General features: G+C 47.2%; 1 protein-coding gene across 1 annotated transcript in view; it reads right to left on the bottom strand.

Moving 5' to 3' along the window:
• Positions 1-996: 996 nt before the first annotated feature.
• The window catches only part of LOC144274734 (uncharacterized), a 38200-nt gene continuing 19231 nt past the window's right edge, over positions 997-19965 (bottom strand). Inside the window, exons 4-5 of the mRNA XM_077833792.1 lie at positions 2711-2731; positions 997-2615 (exon numbers count right to left, since the gene is read on the bottom strand). Of these exons, the coding sequence (XP_077689918.1) occupies positions 1853-2615; positions 2711-2731 (784 nt within the window). The 3' untranslated portion in view covers positions 997-1852. The remainder of the gene's footprint in view (positions 2616-2710; positions 2732-19965) is intronic.

Here is a 19965-nt window from a genome sequence, read left to right as displayed (position 1 = left end):
GAAGCAGAGATTGCTCTGTGTTTACTGAGGCAAACAGCCAGTGGACCAAATGCTCTAGGTGATGAACAGTGTTGAAATGAAGAGAAAAGCTAATAAGATGATATCAGATATGCTCTTCTGGTCAGTGCGAATGTTCATGATGCTAGTTCAGGACTTCATATTAAACTCACACAGATGCTGCAGTATTCCTCTGGGAAATATGCTCAAACCACTGTTCAACCAGAAGGCAGCAGTTGCAACACCAGTGCCACATTGAGGGGCAAAAATAGTGCACTTTTGAACGAGTATTTTACAAGCCTCAAACATGTTGCCACCACTGCCCAGGCTTTTTTATTTTGAAAATACAGTCAGCTTTCCAGGAAGTTGTGTGCTGCGCCGCCGTGCCCGCGATTCTACAGCCACTCAATCACAAGCAGAGAGAAAGAAGCTGCATTTTGCTATCATCTGCTATTTTTCTCTCTCCCAACTGTGTGTGCATTTGTTTTGTCATAAGAGGAAACAGTATCAGTTTGTGTCAACAGCTACAGAGGCTACAACTGACTTTGGGCCATAATACTAGTACTAAAAGTTTGTTCTATAGAAGAGTCCACTCAGTCTAGGGGATTGGGAATGAGGGAAACTGCCCATATGAGGTTTTACTTCACCTTTTACATGTCAAATGCTTTAAGGTCAAGATTTTCAAAACTGCCTAAAGGTTCTGGAGGCCCAAATCCTATTAAATTAAATGGGACTGGGGCATCCAAATACTCTGTGTGGCTTTGAAAATCTCATCCAGCTCTTCCTCTTACAGATCAGAGTTTAAGGCCATAAGGGGCCATTCTGATCATCAAGTCTGACTTCTGGCATAACACAAACTGCAGAGTCTAACCCAACAATTCCTGCATCCAACCATACCTTCTGATTGAGCCAGATATCTTTTAGGAAGAGACACCTGATCTCGATATAAAGACTCCAGCTGATCCACCACAGGCCTCATTACATTGTTCATCCAATGGCTAATAGTTCGTGTGTGCTTTAATAAAAGGATTAAATGCATTTTGTGATGGTCGTTACAATGGGTGTCTCCAGTCAATTTAAGCAAATCACAATTAACCATTTAATGCTGTAACAGTAATACCAGGGTTCTATTAACCCCTTCAAGACAATATGACACAAACCCCACTCCTAGCGATGCAGAATCTTTAGAGTTACAAGCACAGTCTATGGGGTTTGTAAACTCTTCTAGTTGAACCTGTAGGATTCAAGTAACTTGGGGAAGTATGTCTTTACATACTATTTTTCTTAAAATAATAATAAAAAAACCCAAGAAATTCCCATTTAAAACTTTGTTACAGTAGTTACTCTTGTGAATATGGTCCACTAATTGAAAACATAATGGTCAGAACTTTTGTTTGTTCTAGTCAAGAAAGTTAGTTAAGGCATAGAAAACAGCTCTGGCCTTGCAACGCAGCAGCATCAACCCAAAGCGTTCAAAAATTACAAGTCAGGCCCCTTGCCCCCTCAAAAACTTAGGAGATTTGAAACAATACATTTGTGGTTCTTTTTTTTTCTTTGACTTCTGGTTTCTGAGCCCTCGAGAGTAATATTTTTGGGGTTTTCTCCACAACCATAAGGATTAGAAACTCACTTTTTTTCTTTCTTCCCCCTCCCCACAACTTTAAGTGAAAGTAGAGATTCTTGTGCAACAAACACAGGACTCTGTGAGCTGGGGCTTTATAAGAGAAACACCAAATATCAATAGAGCTGGTGACTCCGGGCAATGAGATCTCATGGGGGTTTCTTTTCTGCCTCCTCTGCAGTCAATAAACTGAGGGGGGCAGCTATGGCCCTGGGGCTGTGCCAAGCACTGTGGCTAGTAGATGGGTGCATCCTTGCCCTGGTGGGTCCTCCGGTGACGGGTGAGCGTGGAGCTCTCCCCGAAGCTCTTCCCACACTGGGCACACTGGAAGGGCCTGTCGCCCGTGTGGGTGCGGTGGTGCCGCAGCAGGTCCGAGCTCTCGCCGAAGCGCTTCCCACACTCTGTGCACTTGTAGGGCCGCTCACCTGTGTGTAGGGTGCGGTGTTTCACCAGGTATGAGCTGAGGCTGAAGCTCTTGCCGCAGTCAGCACAGCGGTAGGGCTTCTCAGCCGTGTGGGTACGCTGGTGCCGCACGAAGGTGGAGCTGTCGATGAAGCCCTTCCCACAGGCTGGGCACTTGTAGGGGCGCTCGCCACGGTGGATGCGGTTGTGGGTGATGAGGTAGGAGCTGACGCTGAAGCTCTTGCCACAGTCGGGGCAGGTGTAGGGCTTCTCGCCGGTGTGGGTGCGCTGGTGGATGATGAAGGTGGAGTTCTGGCTGAAGCTCCTTCCGCAGTCCAGGCACTTGTAGGGCGTCTCCCCGGTGTGCAGCCGATGGTGGGTCAGCAGCGTGGAGCTCTGGCTGAAGCTCCTCCCGCAGTCGGGGCAGGTGTAGGGCTTCTCACCTGTGTGGGTGCGCTGGTGGCTGATCAGTGTGGAGCTCTGGCTAAAGCGGCGCCCGCACTCAGAGCACTGGTAGGGCTTCTCGCCTGTGTGGATGCGCTGATGGATGACAAGGTGCGAGCGCCGGGAGAAGTGTTTCCCGCATTCGGCACAGCTGTTCTGCTTCCCACCCACCTGCAGGGCCTGCTGGGCATCTCCAAGCTCCTGGTAGCTCCCCTCCCAGGGATTGGGCACAGCCAGTCTCTCCACTTGCTGCTCTTCTGACCTGTCCTTACTCTCACAGGCCTCTCCCTCATCAGGGCTCTGGGAAATGTTCCCTTCACATCCTCCTGCTACCAACCTGTGATGTTCCACTGGCTTGGGACTTTCCTGCTGAAGGTTCTCCTCCTCGTTCTCACTCACCATCCCGTTGCCTGCTGGGACAGAGAGAGAGAATCCAGACTGGAATCAGTCCCTGTGCCAGAGGGAAGGAACCTCAGAAAGACGAACAGGGGAGTAGGGAAAACAAATCAAAATAACTGATGGGGAGACTGAAAAACCAGGAACTAAATCCCCCAGGCCCTTCCCTCAAGGTCAGGGAAGAGGGAGTCAATTGGCTTCACATCCCACCCGAACACTCAGAGGGGAGGGAGCTGGGTGGATGGGAATGCTGATTTTCAGTAAGTCTTGGAGCACTGGGGAAGTTCCAGAAGACGGGAAGAAAGATAATGGTAGTAGTGTTGATGTAATATACTTAGACTTCTGTAAGGTGTTTGACTTGATACCACTCAACATTTTGGATTAAAAAACTAGAATGGTATAAAATTAACGTGGCACACACACTAAATTGATTAAAAAAATCTAGCTAACTGATAGGTCTCAAAATGTAATTGTAAACAGGGAATCCTCATCAAGCAGCTGTGTTTCCAGTGGGGTCCCACAGGGATCAGTTCCTGGGCCTGCACTATTTAACATTTTTATCAATGACCTGTTCTGGTGCCCTCAATTCAAGAAGGATGTAGATAAATAGGAGAGGGGTAAGAGAACAGTCACAAGAATGGGGGATAAAGAATTAGAAAACCTGACTTATAATGACAAGCTAAATAGACTGAGCTCCTTGAGTCTAACAAAGAGAAGGTGAAGGAGTGACTTGATCGAAGTCTATAATTACCTACATGGGGAGCAAATGTTTAATAATGAGCTCTTCAGTCTAGCAGAGAAAGGTCTAACACGATCCAGTGTCTGGATGTTGAAGCTAGACAAATTAAGACAGGAAATAAGGCACACATTTTTACTGGTGACAGTAATTAACCATTGGAACAACTTACCAAGGGCTGTGGTGGATTCTCTAGCATTGACAATGTTTAAATCAGGATTGGATGTTTTTCTAATAGACCTGCTCTAGGAACTATTTGGGGGCAGTTCTCTAGCCTGTGTTATACAAGAGGTCAGACTAGATGATCACAGTGGTCCCTTCTCGCCTTGGAATCTATGTAGCTAAGAGAAGCGATGTCTGCCATGAGGATCCAACCCCTGCTGGGGACAGCCCTGACCTGGATGAGATGAGATAGAACCTGGGGAGTTCACAGGGCTGTGGTGGAAATCTCTCACCTGTGCTAGCATCACTTGGGATCTCCTCTTCTGAGGAGACATGGAGATCCAGGATGTATGGCTCTTCCTCTTGCTCCATCCAAGGGATCCTCGGAGATTTAGGAAACTGAAACCCTGTTCATGGGAAGGGCAATGGGTGAAGGTTCATTACATATTTCTGAGGAGTCACTCCAAAAAAGTTCCTTGAAATGTAACCCATTCCTCTCTCATCACTGTGCAGATGGAGGAATGTTTCATCCCAAAACATGGACAAATGTTTACCAAGACCATAGCAAGAGTCACACCTGGGGTGTTGGTGCTATCAGACTCAATTCCAGTAGGGAACAAAAGTGCAAAGACAAAGAAGAAATAACAACCTAATAAGTTAGCATCATAACCTGAGTCACGCTCTGGACAAAGCTATCCAGCTTGGGGCTGATGTGGTCCCATCACTGTTGCATCTGAGTGCCTCATACTCTGGCTAGGTCTTCTGGCCCTGAAGTCTGGAGTATAGGGCTGTGAACTGGAGCGCTGGAGACGAGCAGTTTTAATAAACTGGTCACTTCATGTACGTGACTAAATGGGAGCTGAAAATACTGTGGCGTGCCCACAGACACGCTTGGCCAGGAGAGAACCCAGATCTCCTGAGACCCACTCCACAGGCTATTTTTGTCTCCTCTCATGTGCTCAGATCTGATGAGCCAGTATCTCTTTAAAATAATTAGTCATGCCTCAAAGAGCACCGAGCACCAGTGATTTAGGCCCAGCACTAAGTACTAAGAGTGACTTGAAGTATTCGTCAACTTTATAATGAACTCGCTGACCACTTAAGTTGTTGAAAATAATCGCCCTTGGATACCTGGCATATTCTGAGTAATTTATTCTGTTTCCGTAAGTACCTGCTGAATATGCCATAAAAAGATCTAACTGGAAAGATGTCACCTGCACAGAAATGCATTTGAATCATCAAATTAGATTAATAAATTCATAGATTTTAAGGCCAGAAGGAAACGTCATAACCATCTGGTGTGCCCTGCACAATAAGAATACTATCCACTGATTCCTGCATCAGGCTGGTATCTTCTGGCTAAGCTCTAGTTTTTCGATAGATCCCCCCCAGTCCTGAAGGAAAGACGCCATGTGATGGAGAAGCCACCACATCCCTAGTTTCAAGGGTTAATTTCCCTCACTATTAAATACATGCACCTCATTTCAGGTTCAGATTCCAGGCACTGGCTCTTGTTATATCCGTATTGGTTAAATTAAAAAGCCCACAAAGTACTGTACCTGCATGGAATGAAAGGGTCTGAATGTAGCTGGCACAGGGTCTGTCATTTACTGCAAGTTTGCTCAAAACTGTTGGTCCCTGGCCTGGCTCTAGGTGCTACCCCAATACAAAATAAATGACGTGTGTTCTCCCTGGGCTTTCTTTTAAACACTGACCTAGGGTAACTGGGGACAGGATTACAAAGAGATTTTCTATAATGCCTGAAAACTGGAACACAAAATAGTGCCAGACTAAGGTCAAAGAAGCCAAAAACTTAGGGGTAATGGGTCAGGGCCTAGCAGATCTCATCCCTTCGAAGTTACAGCTGATTTTCAGTCTCACTCCCTTTCAAAATTTCATCCCTTTCTTCTCCAGTCCACCCCGGTTACACCAGAGTTAACTAATGCTCAGAGTTTCTGGAGCTTTGTCTGTGCTAACAGCTTCCAGAAAAAAACAGCGAGAGAGTGAGTGAGAAAGTGTCTGTGTCATTTCCTAATGTAGGATTTGGCACTTATGTTCCCAAGTTGTCTGGACATTTGGCAAACCCGACTCCTGTCCCCAGCTTTAGTTTCTGTCTCCCCAACCACCCCTCCGGCAGGGAGACTGGGGGGCCATATTTCCAAGAGCTGACCACCCACAATTGGAGCCAGATTCTCCAAACCGCTCGACTCCCACTGTGAACCCAACGCGCTGAGTTCTGAAAACTCTTCCCGGGAGACTCCGTCCCTGACCCAGTGCCGGGGCGGTCGCTCTCCCGGCGCTGGCTCGGCTCCTGCAGGCGCTCAGGGGAGCAGAGCCGGGGGAGAGGGAGCAGCAGCAGCTCTGGGATTCGCAGACCCCCGCCCCCCCGGGAGCAGAGATGGGGCGAGGAGGGAGTTGGTGCAGAGTCACTTTCCTCCCCGGCCCCGGCCCTTTCCCCGGGTCTCTCCCCTCACCTGCAGGCTCCGGATCAGGGGCTGGTGGCGGCAGAGCCCGGGGCTGGTTCCAGCCCCCGGAGAAAGTCCCCCCGGCTGGGCCCAGAGAGACCTTAGGGAAGGACTCTCACCGCACACACCCCACTTAGGAGCAGCAGCTGTTTGTTACCGATTCTGCAACGTCTCTGACCCAGGAAGCTCAGCCCTCAATATCCGGAAAAAAAAGAGGCAGATCAGCAGGTCATGGAGAGACTGGCCCTCCGCCTGTGTCCATGGCCAGGGCCCTCTGGTGGTCACAGCTGATGGACTCTCCTCCCCAACCCTCGGCCCGTGCTCCTCTTGGGACAGAAAGGGGGCTGGGGTATCGGCCCGGATCCTTCCCTCCTTCCTGAGCAGAGAGAAACCTCCAGACCTAGACCACAGAGAAACCTGCCCCTGCTGTCAGCCAGGGCTCCGGGCAGCCCCTTGGCCAGGTGCCCACTAGCCATGCTGGAGCTATTTACCCTATTGCCAGCTCCAGATGTTCAAAAATCATGAGTCAGGAACACCAAAAACCATGAGATTTGCTAACAATAACAGCTTTGGGCTTCTTTTTATTTGCCTTCTGTTTTCTGAGCCTTTAGGGTGTGCTGGGGTGACATTTTGAAGCTTCCTCCACAGCTGGGAGGGCTAGAAACTTACTTTTTCTTTAAGAATGAATGCTGAAATCATTATCACCTCACTCCAGGAACTGGGCTTTAAGGAAAACAATAATTATCACAAAAAGAAAAGGAGTACTTGTGGCACCTTAGAGACTAACCAATTTATTTGAGCATGAGCTTTCGTGAGCTACAGCTCACTTCATCAGATCATCTGATGAAGTGAGCTGTAGCTCACGAAAGCTCATGCTCAAATAAATTGGTTAGTCTCTAAGGTGCCACAAGTACTCCTTTTCTTTTTGCGAATACAGACTAACACGGCTGTTACTCTGAAACCAATAATTATCACGAGACTCATGGCAAAACCATGAGAGTTGGCGATGCTGCATTTATTTTGGGGACCCTCTGAGACAATCCCAAGTCCCCCAGAATCTCAGTCCCACCCACAGTCTCCAGAAGTCTCATTATTTTTATTGATATTATTGGTGTGAGAGCATTTGGAGGCCCCAGTGTGCTCAGAGCCGCACACAAAAAAAGATTGTGTCTGCCCCAAAGAACTTACCCAATCTAACTATAAGATTAGACACAACAGGATAATACAGACAGACAATGGAGGAGCACAAGGGAACAATAAGCCCATTCTGATCAGTGTGATAAACAGCAACTACTAGCCATTGTCAGCACCCCTGCTGAGGTGACTTTTAGCAGGTGTTAGGGGAGCTGCTCCCCATACCGGGATGACATGGCAGGAAGCAGGGAGGTGCCAGTGGGGTCGGACAATAGAATACATGGGTGAGGAAGGCTGGTGTTACTGGCAGATCAGATGCTGGGCTTGACATTGCAATAGTGTGGGAGGGTGATACATCAGCCACGGAAGAGCCTTGCAATGAGTGGATTGTGTGTGATGCAGTGGAGAAGGGGAGCCAGCCAGGAGCTTGGAGAGAGGGGTGATGGGGTCACAGGAAAATGATCTTTGCAGCAGCAGCGTTCTGGACAGATGTAGGTGGGGTAAGAAGATGGGATCTGTCCCAGCAAGGGAGGAGGATGCTCAGTGATTAAGATGTGAGATGAAGGCCTGGATGAGAGGTTTAGCTGTGATGGAGGAATGGAGGAGAGCTGGGTTGACCATAGAGAAGTGATGCAAGAAGCAGATTGAGACATGCCAGGATGGGGCCACCAGCCATGTCGAAACAACACACACTCTGCTGGCCTGCATGACAGGGATGGTGGTTCCCTCCCACCAACAGTGTATAGCAGACTGACTTGCCCCTTTAAAGGTTTGCCTGGGCCCAGCCGACCCTGGTTACTAAGGAGGCACAGCTGAGCAGGAATCAACTTATTCCTCCATCAAGAGCAGCAGGAAGCTGCAGGGAGAGCACAGTCTCAGGGAGAACAGAGTGTAACAAAGAGGCAGTTGGGGGTGAATCTGCTCCAGCAGGGAGACCTGGGACTTCAGGTAGAAAAGGCCTGAGCATGACCTGATAGAAGGATAAATGGATGGGCTTGGGAGGAGCTTGAGAATGTTATCTTGCCAGTTTGTTATTTTAATAAAACCAGAATTTGACACTGGCTGTTAATGGACAACAGCCTGTGTGAATCATTGAAGAAGCTCCTTGAAGGGGGAAACTGAGGCAAGGGGCTGCTTGCAGAGCTTCCCTGAGGCCATGAGTGGGTGTGTGGCAGTCAGCCCCTGCTGACTGGGAAAAGGGGCTCCATTCTGGGAGAGAGTTGGTGAATCCACCAACAGCTATTCCCTATTTGACAGAGTACTCTGCTGGAGGGTGCAGTATGATGAGCGGAACTGGAGGACAATCAGGTTTCTGGGGGACCTAATCTGGATGACATTGAGGCTCGGCTTTGCCAGCTAGTGGGCTGGCTGCTGCTGGACAAAGCTTACCTAAGGTGTGGAAAAGTTCTCTCCATCCTGCATACAGCAGAGACAGACCCTGCCCCCGTGGTGACCGTGGAGATAACCCTTCTGTCCGTGTGAATACAGCCAGCAGACATATGCAGTGTAGTTGTAGCCGTGTGAGACCCAGGATATTAGAGGCAAGGAGGGTGAGGTAGTATCTGTTATTGGCCCAACTTCTGTTGGTGTGAGAGACAAGCCTCCAGGCTGCACAGAGCTCTTCGTCAGGTCCTGATGAAAAGCTCTGTGTATGCTCAAAAGCTTGTCTCTCTCCCCAACAGAAGTTGGGTCAATAACAGATTTAAGAATTTTATTAAGATGATGTTAATGTAAGCAGAGTCAGGATGAATTCCACCCTGACATCTGGTGGTGAGGTGTGGCAAGTTGTGGAAAAGAACTTCAGGGGCTGATCTCATTTGCATAGGCACACCCACCCCGCCTAGAATGAGGCCATAACTGCCCAAATGGTCACTTTGGCTGTTGTGGGATCCCCAGTGTCTCTGTTATTGGGGCGGGAAGAATAAATTGTTATTACCCTGATTATGGGAACTGTGGTTGGAACTGTACTTGGCCTTTTGTTATGATGGAGGGACTCACCATCAACTAAGTAGCACTCGCTAGGCAATGGACATGGGTTCCAAAACTCTGTGAATTGGGAGAGGCTTGAGACAGGTATTTGTACCTGGTGGTGTGGGCCTGAAACACCAATTGCATCTCTGTTTCTCTCCACTGTAGAATGTCAGAGCTAATTTGGGGTCTATTAAGAGTCTTGCTACAGATACTGTGTTGAATTCACTTTGGCCTTATGGTACACCAGCACTAAGGTTCCTACTACTATGAGCTGAAATCACTGAGTGCTGGAATCACTGTGTCAAATGGTGGGGAGCTGGAAGAACTAGAGTGCAGTGGTGCTGTTTGTGGATAGGCTGGCGGAGTGTTTGTGAGATGGTGAGCTGTGCAGAGCGGAGCTGGTCGTGAGACAGTGGAGTAGAGCAGAGCCCTGTGGGGCAGTCAGCTTCAGGATACATAAGGCACCCCTTACCTCTTCCCCCCCCACCCCGGCACATTTTAGCCAGACTGGGGAGTAACACTCTGCAGATGAACTTTTGAACTCTGGGGCTGGACTTTTTGAACTTTGGGTGATTTGTGGATTGCTGGACTCAAGAGACGTTTGGGTTCTGGGACTCAAGAACCCGAGGGAAAGGATGTGGCCCAATTTGCTGGGGTGGGTCTTTGCTCATGGTTTGGTTAATGAACACTAGTTGTGGTGTTTCCCCAATTTAATGCTGATGTCGTTTACCTCATGTTATTAAAGATTCTCTGCTACACTGAGACTCTGTGCTTGCGAGAGGGGAAGTATTGCCTCTTTGAGGCGCCCAGGGGGTGTGTAAGATTTTTCCCAGGTCACTGGGTGGGGGCTCGAGGCAGTTTTGCATTTGCTTTGATGAGAGGGAACCCCTGTGTACTGTACCTGGCCCTTGCTGCTATCAACTTGGCCTGGCAGAAGGGTTATATTAAAATAAAAAGAAAATGGTACAGAGTTTAAGCATAAAAGTTTCTGGTTATCAGGGAATAACGTACAGATTATCAAGGGGTGCGAAGTTTAGGATCAGATGGCATAAGGAGTACATAATCTGCAATATCCCCAATTGGGGGTATATTACCCCCCTCCCCTCCCCGTGTCTCTCTAAAGCCAGGACAAACATTTCCTCGAATGGTGACAGCAGGAATATAACATGGCTGATGCTTGGAGCTGGTAGAATTTTTTAAAACAAAAACACTTAGTCCTTCAAAGGCTTTTTAAAAATCCCCAGTTAGGTATTTCCAGCAGTTTTTAAAAGTTTTTCTATGGCAGTTTTCGAAAAAGAAATTAGCCTTTTGGTTTTGAACAATGAATGAATGAACTCTCCTGTTCCTGTCTCAGGGTCGCCGCCTTGCTTCCAGCATGGCCTGATGCCCTCAGTGGCACACACCAGCTCTCCAATCGGGCTCCCCTGCAAAGCCAGATGTGCGTCAGGGATGCAGGGAGCCCCAAGAACCTGCCAGATCTCCGTGTAGTGATGGCACTCATTTAGCAATCTTGGGGCAGGGCTGGGGTCAGTCTCCACTGCAGCGAGGGAGACACACAGCCAATGCTAGCAGCCAGCAGCCTGGTTCACAGCGGGCTGAAGGGTCTGTTGCAGAGTCCTAGCGCAGCATCATATTGCGTGGCCCTGGGAAGATAATTGGTCTGGCCCCAGAGGGTGGAGGTCTACAATGGGGAGCTGGCCTGGTTCATGGAGATTCAGGCCAAGCCCAGGAGGGGGCCATTTCAGGCATTGCCTCCCCAACTGTGAATCTGGGGGCGGGGGGCTTAGTTGTTTGGCTTTTAAGTCTTTATGGGGAAGCCAGACACCTCCAAGCGTGTGTGAGCATCTCAGGGTCAAAGTTAAATCTGCAATGCACATGCTGGCTGCTTGCAGGGGCTCTCTCCTAACCCCTGGGGTGGGGAATCTGCAATTTTACCCTTCTCCACCACCACCATTGTCACTGTTCTGGTTCCCTCTGTACCCACAACCCTGCACAGCACTGTGGGCTCTCCAGGAGATTCCCCCTCCCACCAGGGCACTGCCCAAGGAGGCATTGGGCTAAATTTGGTTCCATATTCTGAGGACTCATCTACATGACAAAGTTAGGTCACCATAAGTTGCCCTGCATCCACCTTTGTGTACATGTGTCTATACTCAAATTTGTATCGGGCTGACATAAGTGCCCCAATATAGCAATGCAGTCAAACCCGCCCCCCTGCCAAATGGCATCAAGCCATGGTCGACCTGCTGAAGTTCACACAGTGCATGTGTAGACATTGTGTTAGAGAGGCTAAAACCTCCTGAGACCCACCAGCCGCATCTCCATGAGGTTAACAAACCAGACAGGCTCAGCCCCCCGAATCTGCTGACATTGCTGACTCAGGCAGTATTAGAGGGCTTATTCTTTCACCCACTCACTTCCCTGGTCCTTCTCGCATGAACAGAGAGCAACAATACCTGAGGTCCAAAGGTGCAAACAATTCAATGTTTATTGGGGTGAACTTCCAGCAAGCAATGATTCCAATTTCCTTCCTTAGTGTCCCCCTTCCCAGCTCTGACACCACAGAGCCTTGCCTGTGTCCCTGTTCCCATTCCCTGTTCCATTCCCTCCTTAGCAAAACATAATTCCAATTCCCCCACCCCCATTCCCTCTTCCCATTCCCCCCCTTACTTCCTGATTGACTGCAGACTATATAGTAAAACTTGAGTTCTGCTTAGCTATACCTTAACCTGTCATGTTACTGAAATTTAACTAACGAATCCTAACATATTGTAACATGTTTCAGAGTAGCAGCTGTGTTAGTCTGTATCCGCAAAAATAAAAGGAGTACTTGTGGCACCTTAGAGACTAACAAATTTATTTGAGCATAAGCCTTCGTGAGCTACAGCTCATTTCATCGGATGCATTATCTAACCAATTATATCCCACCACCTTAATTAGTTTGCACCCAGCAAAATTAATTATGCAGCAGACAGAAACAATCACAGAACCAGACAGAGATTATACAGACAAACAATAGGGAAATGGGGACTACAGTGATAGAACAAACACAGAAATGAGGATTTCACATTCCAGCTATTGATAAGTGAGTTCTTGCCAGACAGGATGCTATCAAACTAAGTTTCCTTTTACATCTTCTAGGCTCTTCCCTTTCTCTGGAGGTGATAGGCATTATCAGGACAGGACTGTATTCCTAACAGCCCAATAGCATCTTATTTCAGTGTGACTGGTGAGGATGTGACCGTTCGCTTCCCAGTTTATGGCTGCTTCTGCTGTTTAGCCAAAGGCCTTAGCCTAAGAACAGGGCCTCAGACTGTCACAGTAAGAGAAGGCCCTTACACCAGCAGACAGTGATTTTGATTCTTTCTTTTATACCTCTATAACTAGCTAAGTGATAAAAATACACCAAAATTCTTGAAGTATAGGCCTTTGCAGACAGGCCTGAATATGGTGTGGTGTTCACGCCCCATTGAGGTGAATGGGGAGGTCACAGCTCTGACTGCAGAGCTCACAGCCCACTGGGAACCCCCCAAAAGCAGCTAGGTAGCCTGGGTGCCTGGGACCTGGACAGCCTGGGCTGGGACAGAGAGAAGTCACCATGTGTGACCCAGGGACCCTTTGGTAACAACTGACAGAGAGCACTGGGGGTGCACAGGGATTACAGGGAGCCTTGGTTTGGATATACGTATAAATAGTTCACCAAAAGCTGTACCCACTAGTCAACATAATCACTGTGAGATATATGTACAGCTAATACGTAAGACATTACGGATCTAGACTGACAATTATACTTTTGAGTTCTTGGTGTTAAGGCAGGTGACAGACCTAGTGCATGTTCCAAGGCAGGAGGTAACACATACCTGTCTCCCAGGGGTGGCCCATCCATATAGGCAAACTATGCAGTCACCTAGAGTGCCAAGTTAAATGGGGCGCCAAATTCAAGGAAAAAAAATCAAATAAAAAAATAATAAAATGGAAAAAAAATGAAAAAGATGAAAAAAATACAAATAAAATAACGAAGATGTCATTATTTCAATTCCCGTGCATGTATGGAGGGAATATGAATTATAAATCATTTCCCTGCATTTCTGAGAATTTATTAATATGTCAAATCTTTTATTTACTGCAAAAATAAATAATATTTTAGCGAATTTTTTTGTCAATTTGCAACACAGGGTCAAGATGACCCACTCTGCAATTCTGATAAGCAATAACTCAGCCACAATGAAACACATCCGCCAGTGGCAAGAGCTGCAATGCTAGTGACACCTAACTCGAATATACATGTTGTCAAGGTTCCTTCCCCACTCTGAATTCTAGGGTAAAGATGTGGGGACCTGCATGAAAACCTCCTAAGCTTACTTTTACCAGCTTAGGTTAAAACTTCCTCAAGATACAAAGTATTTTACCTTTTGCCCTTGGACTTTCGCTGTCACCACCAAACGTCTAACTGGGTTTATTATTGGGAAAGAGTCGTTTGGAAACATCTTTCCCACCAAAATCCTCACCAAAACCTTGCACTCCCCTTCCTGGGGAAGGTTTGATAAAAATCCTCACCAATTTGCATAGGTGACCACAGACCCAAACCCTTGGATCTTAAGAACAATGAAAAAAGCATTCAGTTTCTTACAAGAAGAATTTTAACAGAAGCAAAAGTAAAAAGAATCACCTCTGTAAAATCAGGATGGTAAATACCTTACAGGGTAATTAGATTCAAAACATAGAGAATCCCTCTAGGCAAAACCTTAAGTTACAAAAAGACACAAAAACAGGAATATCCATTCCATTCAGCACAGCTTATTTTCTCAGCCATTTAAAGAAATCATAATCTAACGCATATCTAGCTAGATTACTTACTAAGTTCTAAGACTACATTCCTGTTCTGTCCCTGTCAAAAGCGTCACACAGACAGACCTAGACCCTTTGTTTTCCCCCCCCTCCAGCTTTTAAAGTATCTTGTCTCCTCATTGGTCGTTTTGGTCAGGTGCCAGCGAGGTTATCCTAGCTTCTTAACCCTTTACAGGTGAAAGGGCTTTTCCTCTGGCCAGGAGGGATTTTAAAGGTGTTTACCCCTCCCTTTATATTTATGACACATGTAAAGCAGAAATTCCTGTAGAGCAGAAATATCGCGAGTTGATACATGTCAAATGGTCATTTTAACACATGTTGCAGGTAGATGGTTAAGAATCAAGCGAATACTGTGGAAAATTGTGTTTCTTGTTGCCAAAGAATAAAGAATAACATCTTTCAGCATTATAAATCCAAATTCTTGTGGAACATGGACACGAACAAGTTCATGAATTTCCCTTCCTTAAGGATGGAAATAAAAGAAAATTCTCTGCTCAGCATTACAAGAGGAAACTCATTAATGGGGAAGAAATTCATTGAAACTGGTTACATTATTCAGTGTTGAAGGACTCTGTGTTTTGCTTTTGCTGCAAGTTGTTTAGAAATCAAGCAATTGGTACATTACTTACTGAAAATGGTTCGAAGGACTGGAAAAAACATATCTTCAATTCTCTCTTCACATGAAAAAAGTACAAAACATTTAGAATGTTTTCAAAATTGGAAAGAACTTGAATTACGATTGAAAAAAGGAAAAACTATTGATGAAGAAAATTTACGTGTGATCAAGGAAAAAGAAGAATATTGGCAACAAATATTAGAGTGTCTGATTGCTTTAGTGAGAGTTCTTGGTGGGCAAAATTTAGCATTCTGCAGCCACGGTAGAAATGAAACATTATACACGCCAGGTAATGGAAACTTTTTAAAATGTGTTGAATACCTAGCTTTGTTTGATCCAGTCATGAAGGAGCATCTGCGTAAAATAACTGATCATGAAACATAGGTTCATTACTTTGGAAAAAATATGCAGAATGAACTGATTCAAATCCTAGCAAATGCCATTAAAAAGAAAATTATAGAAGCTGCCCATTCTGCAAAATACTTTTCAATAATACTGGACTGTACACCAGATGTGAGTCATATGGAACAAATGACGATGATCATTCGTTTTGTGGATATGGAAAAGTCTGTAAATGAAGATAATGTTGAAGTGCTCATAAAGGAACATTTTTTGGGTTTCGTACCACTGAAGGAAACTACTGGAGCATTTATGGCTGAAACTATTCTACAAGAGCTCAAAACAATGTCATTATCTGTTGAAAACTTACATGGCCAAGGCTATGATAATGGGAGTAATATGAAGGGTAAAGACAATGGTGTGCAAAGGAGGAGGATGGAAATCAACCCTAGGGCCTTTTTTGTTCCTTGCAGTGTGCATTCACTGAATTTGGTTGTCAGTGATGCTACTAGATGCTGTTTGGAGGCAAGCAGTTTCTTTGACCTGGTGCAACGTGTTTATGTGTTTTTCTCAAGCTCAACATGCCGTTGGGAGATTCTGACTCGCCATGTGAATTCTCTAACTGTGAAACCACTTAATCAGACAAGATGGGAGAGTCGCATTGCTGCTTTGAAGCCTCTTCGCTATGAATTTGGAAACATTTATGATGCCCTAATTGAAATTTCTGATGATACTACAGGTTTCAGAGTAACAGCCGTGTTAGTCTGTATTCGCAAAAAGAAAAGGAGTCCTTGTGGCACCTTAGAGACTAACCAATTTATTTGAGCATGAGCTTTCGTGAGCTACAGCTCACTTCATCAGATGCATCTGATGAAGTGAGCTGTAGCTCACGAAAGCTCATGCTCAAATAAATTGGTTAGTCTCTAAGGTGCCACAAGGACTCCTTTTCTTTTTGATGATACTACCTTTACTGGATCATCTGGCAATATGGCATGTTCAGATGCAGAAGCTCTTGCAAATGGCCTTTCCAAATTCAAATTTGTGACTTCACTCACTTTGTGGTAATATCCTTTTCAAGATTAACCTCACAAGTAGCAGCTTCAGGAAAAGAACTTGAACATACATTCTGCTACTCAAAAACTGCAGTAAACTAAAAATATTCTGGAGGAATTCAGAAGTGATGAAGGGTTCGAAAGAACACTGGTAGATTCTCTCGAGCTTGCTGAAGAAATAGACTGTCCAACAGAATTTGAACCAGTACCAGTTTGCATTCGGCAAAAGAAACAACAGTTTTCATATGAAGGATGAGACACACCCATTCAGAACCCCCCAAAAAAAGTTCAAAGTGAATTTCTACTCTGCAATCCTTGATACTGGTATTCACTCAGTTGACGAAAGATTTCCACAGATGCAGCAGCTAGAGTCAGTATTTGGCTTTCTATATGAAATCCACAGCTTGCAAAAGAAAACAGCAAAAAAGATAAGAGAATTTTGTATAAAACTAGAGTCGGCATTGTCTCATGAAAATTCAAAAGACATTGATGCTACAGATTTGTGTAGTGAGCTTCGGGCTTTTTCAAGACAACTTAAGAGACATTCCACTCCTGAAGAAGTACTGAAGTTTGTTTGTGAAAATAAACTCACAGACAGTTTTCCAAACATGTTTATAGTTCTACGCATTCTTTTAACTTTGCCAGTTTCCATAGCTAGTGGGGAACTTAGCTTCTCAAAGTTAAAACTGATAAAAATATATCGCATTCAACAATGGTGCAAGAGAGACTTGATGGACTTGCCACAATGTCAACAGAGCATGAAATAGCTGGAAAACTGGATCTAAAAGAACTAGTGACTGAATTTTCAAAACTTAAAGTACGAAAAGTCATGTTTAAAAAGTCATGTTCAAAAGCTGTGTTACAGGAGGGTCAGGGAGCAGTGGTAGAGGGGAAATATATAAGCCCAGGGCTAATTAAGCCATCCGGTGGAGCGCGGGTCCGCTGCTCTATCTCGCATTTACCTTTCTGCCACGCATCCGTCTCCGCTGGAGAACTGGCACGGTTTAGAGGGCAGGGTGGTAGAGCGGCTCCGGAGATGGACAGGACTACTCTGGTGTCTGTCCTTTCGAGGGCGGGCACTGGTGCTCAATCAACTAGTCCTGTCCATGCTCTGGTACCGGCTCAACACCCTGGTTCCGGCCCCGGATTTCCTGGCCAACCTCCGGAAGTTGATTCTGGAGTTCTTTTGGTCAGGACTGCACTGGGTCTCTGCAGGGGTTCTCCATCTACCCCTGGAGGAGGGAGGGCAGGGCCTGAAGTATCTCCACACTCAGGTCCATGTCTTCCGCCTCCAGGCCCTGCAGAGGCTCCTTTATGGTGCAGGTAGTCCAGTGTGGAGCATATTGGCGCACGCCTTCCTGCGCTGCTTCCAAGGGCTCCGATATGACCGGCAGCTCCTTTATGTCCATCCGAGGGGTCTTCCGCGAGACCTCTTCAGGCTGCTAGTCTTCTACCAGGACCTCCTCCGGACCTGGAAACTGTTCACAGTGATCAGGTCCGTGGCGGCCTCCGTGGGGGAAGATCTCCTTGCGGAGCCCCTGCTACACAACCCCCAGCTCCATGTGCAGTTGGCGGAGTACCCCTCGGTGCGCCAGAGGTTGGTCCTGGCAGAAGTCACCAGAGTTGGAGACCTCCTGGACTACGACCGGGGAGACTGGCTGGATCACCTGACGCTCGCTCAGCGCATGGGGCTCTCCAGACCTTGTACTCCCCTGCACGTACTTCAGGAGGTGAGGGCCGCTTTGCCGCCCGCTGCTCGGGTTTACCTCGACTGGGTCCTGCGAGAGGGCGTGCCCCACCCACCCTCCACCCCAGGCCCTCCAGACCTTTTCATCGGGCCCCTGCCCCGTGGACCCGACCGATCCCCCCGCCCCTTCACCGTGAGCTGGCTACGCGAGCTGCAGCCAGTCTGGTTCCAGATCGCGCCAAAGAAACATCTCTACACACTCGTGCTCCACACCCTTCATGTCTTCACCCTCGCGTCCTGCCCTGACACAAAGTGGCGGGACCTCTTGCCACCTCTAGAGGGTGAGGAGCCCCAGTGGGCCAGCCTATATTCCACCTTAATCGTGAGGCCCACTGGGGATATCAGTTGGCGGCTCCTTCATGAGGCTGTGAGCACGGGCGTGTTCTTGGTGCGGTTCACCCCACTCCCGGACACCTGCCCCTTTTGTGGCATGAGGGAAACCTTGGCGCACGTCTACCTGGAGTGCGCCAGGTTGCAGCCCCTATTCCGGCTCCTCACGAAATATTTTGTTAAGATTTTGGTTGCACTTCTCCCCTCACTTCCTTACCTATGCACTCCCTGTCCGTGGCCCCACTAAGTCGCAGGACCTCCTGGTCAACCTCCTCCTGGCCCTGGCTAAAGTGGCCATCTATAAAACCAGGGTGAGGAGGTTGGCCAATGGAGTCTCCTGCGACTCTGGGTCCTATTTCTGATCCTCTGTCCGTTCACGCCTCCGGGCAGAGTTCCTCTGGGCGGCGTCCACTGACTCCCTTGACGCCTTTGAGGAGCAGTGGGCGCTGTCCGGGGTTCTCTCCTCGGTGTCCCCGTCAGGTTCCCATCGTTTAACCCTTTGACTGCATACCTGTCCCTGTTCATCATTTGTCCCCTGTAATTAATTGGTTTTCCAGGTCCTGTGGACCCCCCCCTTAGGCTGGGGGGTTCCTTTAGCAGCGGGTGGGCTTTACCTGCCCACTTCGTGGATCCCAATAAGGCTAATTAAGGCATGGTTCCCTGTAGACTAGGGAGGGTGGCTACAGGTTAATTGGAGCACCTGCAGTCAATTAAGGCCCTGTCAGGAACCTAATAAAATCCCCCCTGCTTTGGGCAGACAGGGAGGAGGAAGGAGAGGGGATCGGAGCTTGGAGTTGTGCTGTGAGACTTGAAAGATCAAAAAACCGAAGTAAGGGAGACCTTGTCCCAGCAGGGAAGGGAGACTTCCTCCCCCCAGTGTCTAAGGACTGAAGGTACCCCATCCAAGGGGGAAGAGGGTAAGAACCCACAGGGGTTGAGAGGGGCTGGGGCTCAGATTAAGGAGCAAATCCAGACCCCTCCCCTGCTTCCTCCTTTACCACCTTCCCAGGCTACTAGTGGGGCCCTTGGCACCCCAAGAGCAGGGGCAAGGGGTGGCATCTTAGCCCCCCCCACCAAGAAAAGCGCAGGACCCACCATACTAACATCGGCCATTTTGGCACAGAATGTTTTGTATTCAGAGTGTTTTGTAAATACAGGTTAAAATTAATTGAAGAGTTTTCTTATTTCTTTCTGTATTGGATGTGGTGGTAATGGCAGTTAAATTAGGGTAGCGTAATGTATAATTTTGGATTTGTAATAATAAAAATTATAATTACATTTTTAATGCATTTTTATTTGAAATCAGACTGAAATATCATCTAGCTGTCATGTACAAATCTGTTCTGAAAAGTTAGTGTCTTTTATCCAATCTCAGAAACATTGGTTGGACAAACGGATGGATGGACAAACTGAATAATTAAGCCTCTGTTTAAAAAATGCTTAAAAAACATTAAAAGGAAAAAAGGGGCAAAATGTTTCCCAGTTTACCAAAAACCTCAGCCTAGATCTGTCCTGGGGGTTTGGGGTGGGGGTGCCGATTCCATGGTTTGCCTAGGGCGCCAGTTGCTGGCAGCTAGTCTAGGGCTGCGCCTGCCCCCCTCCTGTGCCCCAACCCCTGCACTGTGCCCCCTTCACCCCAACCCCTGGATACCCTCCTATGCCCTAACCCCTGTACTGTGCCAACTTCGCCCCTAACCGCTGCACT

This window comes from Eretmochelys imbricata, chromosome 14 (assembly GCF_965152235.1).
Source record: "Eretmochelys imbricata isolate rEreImb1 chromosome 14, rEreImb1.hap1, whole genome shotgun sequence".
Classification (NCBI taxonomy): domain Eukaryota; kingdom Metazoa; phylum Chordata; order Testudines; family Cheloniidae; genus Eretmochelys; species Eretmochelys imbricata.
The sequence above is the reverse complement of the archived record's forward strand: the minus strand, read 5'-3'. Positions and strand labels throughout refer to the sequence as shown.